The sequence below is a fragment of the Microplitis demolitor genome, chromosome 8 (assembly GCF_026212275.2).
Source record: "Microplitis demolitor isolate Queensland-Clemson2020A chromosome 8, iyMicDemo2.1a, whole genome shotgun sequence".
NCBI lineage: Eukaryota > Metazoa > Arthropoda > Insecta > Hymenoptera > Braconidae > Microplitis > Microplitis demolitor.
In genome coordinates this window covers 1,417,771-1,429,548 of record NC_068552.1, presented here as the reverse complement: position 1 = coordinate 1,429,548, position 11,778 = coordinate 1,417,771, and the positions used below count along the sequence as shown (strand labels likewise).

Sequence of the window (11,778 nt, the reverse complement as noted above, 5' to 3'; positions counted from 1 at the left end):
AAATATATGAATATGAGTCACACGGGAATTATCGTAGATTGAATGAAAATAAAATTTATGTTCCGCAAAATTTCGAGTTGTCTATGGTAGAAGTATTCAGCAATTTAGTTAGATACGAATGTAAGTTTAAATATTTTAGATATCTTCGTGACGGTGTTGGAATGGTTTCCCAGTTATTTCGAGTATAGTTTAAGAACTATATAAATGTGTAAGCACTTGCGCACCTGAGAGTAAAAGCTTTTCATACATTTAGATAGCACTATAACTCAAGATATATTAATGACATATTTAATTTTTCGATCTTATAGAGAATTTAAATCATACACCAATCGATTTTTTAATGTTTCAAAATCAGACACATTAACATTTTCCGCATGGAAAAGCTATATATTGTTAAAAGTATATAAAAAAATATATGGTGAATATGTGATAAATATATAGTGGCAAAAATATCTATATTGAAAAATATATGTTTTTTTACATATATTGGGTTATATATTTATAATAATATATTTACCCATATATATTGTTGTGTATTTTTCTATATATATTATCTCATATAATGCTCAATATATTCTTGCCATATATGGATAGTATATATATAAGTTATAAGTATAATATAATAAACTTGATATATACTTCCATATATTTCGACCCATATAATTAGTGGTATATGGTCTCTATATAATTGATTATATATGAAAGAATTTATATGTTTAAATATATGGTTCGCAGTATATTGGAATTATATTTTTCGAATATATTAAAACATATTTTTCACAATATATTGAAAATTTTATTTTTTCAATATACTTTTTCAATTTCTACACAATTCCACGAAAAAAAGTCAAGTTTTTTATTTTTTATCTTTTCATTGATCTTGCATTTACTAAATAACTAACGCAATAACCTAAGAAAAGTAAAAAAAGTGCCATATATTTTACAATATACTGGAAACCATATATTTTGCAATATACTAGAAAACATATAAAAAATACAAGAATACTATATATTAATGAATATACTACTTTCAATATAATATATCAATATAAAAAAAAATATATTAAAATATATATGTAAAACATACATAAAAGTCATATATTGATAAATATATCAGTAATATATTCTAGCAATATATTTTTATTCAATATATTATCATATATTAATACGGCAAAAATATTAATATCATTTTATATATTGTACAATATATCACATTATAATATTCATATATTTTATCATATATGTTTTCACATATAAAGCTTTTTCATGCGGGTTTTTTGATTAAAAGTATAATTATGTTTATCTATAGAATTCATAATCATGTTTACTTTTATATTTTTTTTTTTAATCTACTAACTTAGTATTTTTTTGCTTATAAAAATCTCTTTTTCCCGGTCAAAGTTCAAATTACGGAAAACATAAAAAATCTTAGTGTAGAATTGTATGACTGTACACAAATAGTTGACAAAAAAATAAAATGTAAAATATGTTATATGCCACCGTTATTTTTTTTTGTGGATTCCCACACTCATTTATAAACCGTCAAGGCTGTCATGCGTGTGTATTTGTAATGTAAACGAAAAAAGTAAAAAATGGATATGGTCAAAATAAGTAAGCTCGGAACGAGCTTATAAATGATAAAAATTTACATCCAGTTCGCCTAGTCAAATAAAATTGAATTTACATTCTTGCAGATGGTTTACGGTGGTTAAAAAAAATATTTATAAATTTCCATCGTACATGTGAAAGCTTTTTAAAATGAGATTATATATGTATATAATTATGCAAAAGTATAAATTACTTTTCAGCATAAAAAATTGAAGGTCAATTTTCCTAAATAATTTTATTGAATGCGTCTGATTATTAATTGATATCATTTTTATAAAATATACCCGAAATGCATTCAAGTCCAAAAAATGCAACTTTTAATTTTTCTGCAAGATGGCTCTTAAGGCAACGCCTATTTGAACAGAACTGAATGTCAGTTATCAAAATAGAGTGAAAAAAGTTTGAAATTAGATCACAACCACGAAATATCTATCCTTGAAGCTGAATCTAGCGGCTGGAATAAGTAGCGGCCACGCAAAAAATTTCTGGCCACTTATTACGGCCGCTAGCTTCAACCATGAAGTATTCGATAAAAAAAGAGCCTTTTTAGATGTTTCGTTGATTTTTTCTAAACAGTGTCTTCCTTTGGGACATTTGCGATTTTTCGCAAGTCCGTTTTTGAAGAGTATCTCTAAAACAGCAATGGCGGGTTAAAATTTGGGTAATCCAGAAATTAGGGCTGATGTGTTCGCTTGAAGTTCAATAACGTTGGGAAAGAAGTTGAATGTCATTTGTCCTTAGCTCATTGTAAACTGGCCTTCGAGCCATCTTCGAATGGTTTCTTTTCTAAGGGAGAGAAGGCCATCTTCAAAAATTTTTTTTTTTTTTTCATTATACATAAGATCAACCTTTTTTCAGATTTATTTCTTTTCTAATCAGTACCTAAAAATTTTATGACATGAAGTACACGTGTTTAGGCATATATTTGAATTAATTCATCTTTTTTTTACAGTTTACACATGGAGCTCTGAGGGACAGAAGGAAAATTAAGCAACATCAGTTGAACAATACATAACCTGAAAACAACTCCATTCTAGTAAAGATGTCGAAGAATTCAATAGTAGTGCAGTATTGGTGACAGCGAAAAATGATTTAGTGTAATATACAGTTGAACTTGTTCTAATGTGATTTTTATAGATAAATTTTTAATAATTAGTTATTGAAATTAGCAATTTTTTTTTTTATTGATGAGTAAGTGCTCGGGAAATTTGAACAATGTTCTAGATATGTGTACATAATTACACTGAAAGTGGATGTGATAGAAAGGAAACGTTTCTGTGGAGCATAATGGCACTTATATTTGCTGTAATTGTTATTCTTGTTACTACGGTTATGTCTTTACCTCCGGTCATCAGAATTGGTGAGTACAGTAGACTATTTATAATAATAGAGGTTCGCACAAAATGTTATCATATTTACACGTAAAACAATAAAAAATTAGTGTTGCTAATTTTATTCTGAAAGATAATTTGCTGAATGACGTTACTCCATGTATATGTATATCTATATTCAATGACATTTAATAAATATGATATACAAATACATGAGTAATTGGGTACTACACTGATAGAAAAACTATTTTGATTAAAAAAAAATTTTTTCTTCAAAATGTGGTTCTTGTTTCAAAATTTTAAATTGTTTCAATTCAAGAAATAAGTCTGAACCAAAAAATTGAAATTCTTGGATAGAAACAAAAAATTATTCGTTTGAGAATTTTATTCTTCGATGAAGACTTTTTTGTTTTGAAACAAAATTCTGACATATTTCGCTTAAGAATTTCTTGCTCTTGGATTAAGATAGGCAAAGTGTAGGTTTAAGACATTGCCGACTTGTTTCGAAAATGGCGCGATTTTTAAATCAAGATATAAATTTACTCAGCTTGAAAAAAAACTTTTTTTTTATTTTAAAAATAAAAAATTTTAAAGTGATTTTTTAGGACATCATTCATTTACTTCAGATATGTTAAAGTAGAAATTTATTTAAAAAAAAAATTTTTTTTTTCATTACTTTAAAAACATCTTCCATCAAGGAATTATTACTTGAACCAAAAATTTAAAGTTCTTAAAATAATAATACGACATTTTTAGTTGAAGACAAGTGGTCTTGCTTGAAGAATTCGATAGTATCGATTGAAGATAATATAGTTTCGGGTCAAGACACGAGAGTTATCCATCAAAGATACAAAATCTTTCGAGCCAAGAAAATCTAAATCAAGACAAGAATTTCTTGAAGCAAGACAATTGCTTTTCTTCAGAAATAAATACTTGGCTCAAGAAAATGTTTCTTAACTCAATATAAAATTTCTATCAGTGTTTTAATATAGTAAAATTTACTAAATGGAATTTTAAAATTTACTTATCTGTTTATGAATTTTTCATATAAATCATAAGCGTTTCAAGATTATTATCTAAATTTAGTAATTATTCTCATATTTTTTAGTAAAATTTACTACATCTTTTCTGCGTATACCAACTGAATAAACGATGTATGTAAATTACAATAAGTAACTTTAATACTGGATGTTTTATTAAATAATAGACATTAAATTTTCTCTTTAGGTTGATTAAATTATTAAGCTCAAAGATTTATTTATTAAGCAGCTAAACCCGAAGATCCCAAAAACAATTGAGGTAAAAGGGTTCGTAACTCTGCGTTGATTTAATTGCAGAAATTTCAATAGGACATCCGACCTCTCGAAGCTCCGGACAAAGTTCCCTGCAATTTCCGAAGTCGTGCTATAGCTATCGTACAAATACGAAGAGAAATACGAGACGCATTATGAAAAAGAGTTTAGACGAGAACCAATTTGAATAACAAAAATAAAAAATTACGGCTTCATAAAATTAATTGTCATATATAAATACCATAAAAGCGGCAAAAATCGTTATTATTTTTTTTTTTTTAATCCGCAAGAAAATATCATATATGGTAAATATATATTAAAAAATATATGTGACAGATATAAATATATGTGACAATACATAAAATCTTATATAGAACTATATATAGATTTTGGCCGATTTTATTATATTTCTATATATATTTTCTCTTATATGATTTCATATATTTTCGTATAACTTCAATATATTATTCATATATTTGAAAACATAATTTTAATATATTTAAAAATCAATGTTATTTATATATGAAAACAAATAAGAATATATATATAATTCATCATTATATGTCATGATATATGTACCATGTATTTAACTTTATAAATTTTTGTATATTTTTCGATATATAGAACCATATAAGTCTCCCCATATATATAAGAATAAATAAAATATATTCTTTTCTTTCTCTCTCTGTTATAAGATTCAAACATTGTGTTCAGAATATATATATATATATATATGTGCTAGCTTACAAATTTACATATATAATTATCAATATATGTAATACATATATGCGCTAACTTATAAGTTTACATATATGATTATAAATATATATAATACATGTTTGAACTCATAAACTTACATATATAATTAATTATATTAAAACTTACTATATTATATATAAGAAAATATATATCGTTTTTGGACACTTATATCGTCCCATATTGACTATATATTTTTCCATGTATATTTATCATATATGGTATTTCCATGCGGGAATTTTTAAATTTATAGACAATCAGACAAAAAAAAATTCGTCCGCCATTTTTTAAAAAAATTTACTGATGATTTTTTTTAATTTTTGAATGTAGAATAACTCAATTCGTCACGAGTAACTTTTTTTTGTGTAACTCTTAAGGGCTAAATCTGTTATTTATTATTCGGTGCAAATTATGTTGTCTTGAGCAAAAACAATTTCATAAGCGTTATAAAAAAATTACAAAGACATTTTGTTATTCAGCAGTCTTGGACATAAAATTATTTTATTGGCTTTGGCAAAGATTAAATTTAAAGATTACTTTTATCTCCCAGCTTTGTTCGTACAGTCGAAAATGAGGCCTGGCCAAGTGCCACAACATTTACATCCCCACCTTAAATTCACACTCTTTTTATAGGGTTATGAAAAGTCAGGTCATTAGTACGAACAGAGAATCTAGATAACCTAGGTAAGAGTTCTGGAGCAAAGATTTTAGGGACGAATCCTCAGATTTCGTTTCAGAGCCCGATTAACTTATCGTAAATCGATTTTTGCCGATATTTCCATTAATAAGTAACGAACTTTATCACAAAATGGCAAATAGGGTGTGTTATATTCTCCATTTTAAAAGACTTTAGTCACATTTTATATACTCGAAAGCGTGTTAATTTTCTATACAAATAAATGGAAAAATCTGCATATTTTAAAGTCGAAAAAAAGCTATCATACTTTGAGATAGAAAATGACTCTTTCGACTAAAATAATATTCATTTGCAGTGAAATTTTCATATCACATTTTTTAATTATGAAAAACTTCAAAAATCAATAGACCCACCTCAAGCGCTCATGTAATAATTAAAATTATGAATTCTACTTTAGTTGAGTTTCACTTATTGAACAATAGGCCTTAGGGCACAAGACTCCTGAAGCTCGGATAATTAATGTGGTGGATTGAAAATATGTACATATGCACACTAGAAATTTTTAATAAAATAATTTCGTTAATTTTGTTTTATATATGATAGAATATAAATTATACGGAAAAAAAAATCAGTAGCCGCTACCGATAATTTTTTGGTAGCCGCTACCGATAATTTTTTGGTAGCCGCTACCGATTATTTTTTGGTAGCTGCTACCGATTATTTCGGTATCTGTTACCAAAAACTAATGAGTAGCGGCTACCAAAAACTAATCAGTAGCGGCTACTGATTACCAATCAGTAGCGGCTACTGATTACCAATTTGTAGTAGCTACTGATTGCCAATCGTTAGTAGCTACTGATTTCCAATCGATAGCGGCTATGAAAAAATAATTAGTAGCGGCTACCAAAATATAATCGGTTGCGGTAACTGAAAACTAATCGGTAGCAGCAACTGAAAACTAATTGGTAGCGGCTACTGATTACCAATCGATAGTAGCTACTAATTGCCAATCGATAGCGGCTATCAAAAAATAATTAGTAGCGGCTACCAAAATATAATCAGTAGCGGTAAAAATGCGTCGTTACAAATTAACCGGCGATTAAAACCATTCGCTCTAGTCATCGTTATTCACAACACAAGCGATCTGATCCAACGAGTACCTATGCAGATCTTGTGCGTCAATTTGCATTGAATCCATGAAGGTACTCTTGTCGAAGCGTGCGATCAAGCGTGACTTGAAAGGTTAAGTATTGTGCGTTGAATTTACCATACGTACTAAATTTAGAATTTTATTCACATATATTCTTCTCTGCGAGTAACTACTTCAGTATTCTTTACTATCATACTTCTCTCTTAAAACTGCATCCGATAAGTTTGTGTCAATAAACAGACGCACTCTGTCAGCTATCTAATAGTAGTATCAAGCTCATATTTGAAGCACGATCTCGAAACATCCGTAGAATTCATAATACTCACTTACACATGTTCTGTATATGTATTGGCAGTGACGGAGGTAAATCCTATGTTGTTATATGCGCGAAACCACACGTTTCGAACCGACAATATCGAGCAAACTTGTTATCATTATTCTTTTTTGTTTGATATTTATCTACTCTGTTTGACTGATATTTCCGGTCATAAAAAAATAAAAAAAATTCTGGTGTTGTCTATTATCATGTAAAAAAATGATTAAAAATGTCTTATTTCTCATCGATAATATCCGGGTCAAAAAAATTACTCATTTATGACCTTTTTGATTTATTTGACTTTCTTTTGACTTGATTAACTTTATTTTGGCTACACTTATTGACTCATCGAGTTGACTTGATTTTGACTTACTAATCAACTCACAGTCACCTAATCGATACTGCTATTCTAATATGCCCTATCCCATATTTGGGAAATTTTTCAGCAGTCGATAAAAACGTTTCACGGTCGGTAAAGAAGAATTCTTTATATTATGTTTACATTGGTATAACCTACAAATTTATTTTCATGTTTTCATAAAATACAGGCTGTAGTGAATAAATAATTTTGAATTATATGCTGTAAGCAGAGTCAAAAATTATGCATCATTACCTTCTTACTCATTACCTTCTTACTCATGTCGTTGCTTCCTTAAAATTAACTTAAAATCAAAAATGTTAAGCGTGACTTAACCTATACGAATGTGGGGTCCGACATATTAGAATGCGCGAAAGTCTGCGCGTGGGATACGACATATTAGAATATTTATTTAAAAATACTAAACAAACAATTTGACATCGAAAATTTTGACATAAGCTGCACATTGTTACAATGATTACATTTTTCAAAAAAAGTGAAAATGTTAAATTTTGTGGGATAGGGCATATTAGAATGGCAGTATCGTAATGCTTGTTTCTTTTTTGACTTAAAAAAGCGCGCCAAAAGTAAGTCAAAACCAAATGTATTTTCATACCTTAAAATAGAAGCGTTATTTTGAATTTTTAAAATTACACCAAATTCGTTATATATTTTGACCTAGATAAGAGACCTAGTAGCTAATTAGGGAACTAGTACCCGATCACTTATGTATTTGTGTATCTATATTTACTAAATTTGACTAAATTTATAAGGTACCCACGGGTAATAAGGCCTAAGGGACAGAAATGATATTTAAAATAACCGCCTGCGCTAAAGGCTACTCTAGTAGAAGGGTCTTGCATAGATGTTACGACAAATTTATAGAGTCCCGATACCACCTTCCCTGTCTTCTATATTTCATCATCTGTCATATGCTGTTGCGCAGAAGGAATTATAAAAAACAATTTAGTCTTCTGACTCTTAAAAAGTATTGTTGCTAAATTTAAGTGATGATTCATCTCTAATACCAATTTTATTAAGTATAGTTAAACTATTCCAGTTTGTTTAATCCGTAAGCCTTATAGAAGCTGAAGCTAACGGCCAAAATAAGTAGCGGCCACGCAAAAAATTACTGGCCGCTACTTCTTACGGCCACTTGCTTCAGTTTCATGTAGGCCTTATTACCCTACCGTATTAAAATAAGGCCTATTCGTATGGTTTTTGTAAAAGTATAATTTTTTGTTTGTTTATGGTAAAAATTACCATTACTTCATTACATTTTATGGCTAATTGAAATAAAGATCAATGATACACCGATAATTAAATGCAATATTTTCGATTCTATTCAAAATCTCCCTTAGCTAGGCTTTATTACCCGCCAGTACCTTACTTATCGTTATTCTGCCTAAAGAATTCGTTACTGTAAGCTCGTCGAATTCGTTGCAATAACATAATCACTCGTTATCTTGTTGTTTATTACCATTTCGGAACTTTTTTTCCAGTACAATGCGATAACTACTCTTATCGTAAACAAGATCATTTTATGATAAATTAAATTTGTTATGATTTTAAAGCCTCAAGTTACTTAAAACACGCCTCTAATATGGTCTAATATTTCTTCAAAATTAGTGAACTCGCCCACTCGCTTGCGGACAAAGTAACTAAAATATAATTGATGTTAGATGCGCTAGGATCAACATGCATGTAATTTATATATATTTTAGTGTACATTTCCGTGTACACTGTATATTTTTATGCCGTATTCAACCAATCGTATATTGAGTTATTATGGCTTCATATCTTTTTTATATACTTTTTATTAGAGGATGTTACTAATGAACCTAATTTCGACATCATCGAAATTTGGTAATTAATTAAAATGCATTTAATAATAAAATATAAAAAACACATACTTTGAATTTACGCAACTATGTATTAGCTGATAAATTTTTAAAAGTATAGAATATACTACGAAATATTATATATTAGTCATTTTTTATTATTTTATAAGCGCATAATAAATGTAAGAAAGTAAATGCCGCCAAACATGAATGCAATAGCTGAGTTCCTATTGTATATAAGAACCGACTTAGGCCTTGATCTACATTTTACAAGAAATATATGAAGTTGCTCATTATACACGATTCGTCTATTATGCTATTATCTCAACCGTATCGAATGATAATTGACGCAAATATTTATTGTTTATACGGCAAACAAAGCAATTTATTACGCGATTTAAATATTTCAGTATTTCTGGTAACTACTGTTGCGATCGCGATAATAATGGATGTATTACTTTCCTAATCATTTAATAAGTGGTTTTATATTTCTGAAATCAAACCGTAAATTACAACTCGCTAATTAAGCCATCCTATATAATCAAGATATAATACGAGATTAAAAAAGTATTTTTTAACAAAAATAATGTGGTAAAAAAATGTAAACAAATTTAAGGAGCTATTGGATTGCGTAGACCCGCATGAAAAAATCTTATATCCTAAAATAATACTGAATAATACAACACATTTTATATTACAATATGATTATTTATATAACAAGTCATAGATATTGAAATAACTATTTTTTGCCGTTTTAATTATATAATTATATATTTTCAAAATATACAAACATGATATAAATATTATATGTTGGCATATATTCAAGATATATGAACTCCATATATTTAAAATTATATTATAAACACATAAGTCATTTTATAATGTTAATATATAAGCTAATATATATTATCGACTTATAAAATTTAAAGTCTAAAAGGTTTATTCCAAGCCTATATCAAGTTGTAAACCTAAAAAAGCTTAATTCAGTTTTTTTAAGTCAGAGTTGTAAATTGACATCCTCTGATTGAAACGCACACTTGCATGTAAACATCTATATGATCAGATCTATTTAATATGTACTGAAATATCCGTTCTTTCTTTATTAATCTGTACCTTTATTTTCTTTCCTGAGTTAAACTGATAAATTGAATGTTCATTTTCCCGATTAAAAAAATATTTATATTATATATTTTTAAGTATATTATCCAATATATAATGCGATATGTTGGAAAAATATAATGAAAATTATTTTTTTTTATAGCAGTTACTATACTTTAAAATATATGTCTCGATTATATTTCATTATATTGGAATTTATAACCGGGAAATTATATTTTGAAAATATCAATGCTCTATAATAAAATATATATTTTCTTTTATAGTTTATGTTATAAGAAAAAATATACTTTCAAGTTATATGAACATTATATTCAAACATACACAAATTTTTACCGTTTTATATAATTATATATTTTCGTATATAAAATAAAAATATAAATTTTTTTGATGCGCAGAATTCTAAGGAAATACTGAAAAAGGATGTAAAAAATAATATATAATAACAAAAATAGCAATTAAATGTCAGTAAAGCATGAGTTTAGTTTTAAATTAATGATACGTATAATTCCAAATAAATTAACGATATTATTATATGATTTTGACAAAGAAAAAAAAAAAAAAAAAAAAAAGAATGACTTACAGAACGTGCCACATTTGATCGCACATATCATTTTTCTTTTTTAATTTCAAAAACTTTTATAGCACGAACAATTTCCATAATTTTCTTTGTGTATTTCCACGCAACCAAGCGTGAAGCATATGAATAAATATAGACATATAACGCATGAAAAATTACAATATACAAATTCTTCAACAAAGTCGAAACATATTCATCTAATCCATGAGATATAACGCTAGAACTGTTTCAAGTTTCGAAATACCAAAATTCATATATATGTATATATAACGTATCTGGAAATGTGATGTGAAGATAATACGTATAAATATAAATATATGTAACCTTCATTTTCGAATTGATCATCCAGGTTAACGAGTTATTTATCATTGTAATAAAAAAAAATCTTGGACATATTTATAAATTTTTTTTTATATATTTTTGAAGAATATCATTCTCTTCATATTTATCTGATTAAATATTAGTGTTTCACATTACAAACCATGCTTTTTCAAATTATATATATATATATATATATATATATATATATATATATAAATCCACTTTAATACGAACCTGATTTTCGCGCTAGACTAGATTTTTCTTTCATTCAATTAAAAATAAATTTTCTCATATAAAGTGAAATTACGTTAGTATATAATTTATATATTTCATTAATATTTTTAATATTATTATAACAAAATTAAAAAAAAAAAAAAATAGTTATTTTTCGTATTCTATAGAAAGGTAAGCCAGAAAAAAAAGTTTAGCTTCATTTTAGTATCTTCTTTGTATATTTTGTACTTCAATAAAA

General features: G+C 27.1%; 1 protein-coding gene across 1 annotated transcript in view; it reads left to right on the top strand.

The window, feature by feature from the left end:
* Positions 1-2,817: 2,817 nt before the first annotated feature.
* LOC103568646 (glutamate receptor ionotropic, kainate 2) overlaps positions 2,818-11,778 on the top strand; it is a 178,964-nt gene continuing 170,003 nt past the window's right edge. Inside the window, exon 1 of the mRNA XM_053741606.1 lies at positions 2,818-2,968. Within this exon, the coding sequence (XP_053597581.1) occupies positions 2,896-2,968 (73 nt within the window). The 5' untranslated portion in view covers positions 2,818-2,895. The remainder of the gene's footprint in view (positions 2,969-11,778) is intronic.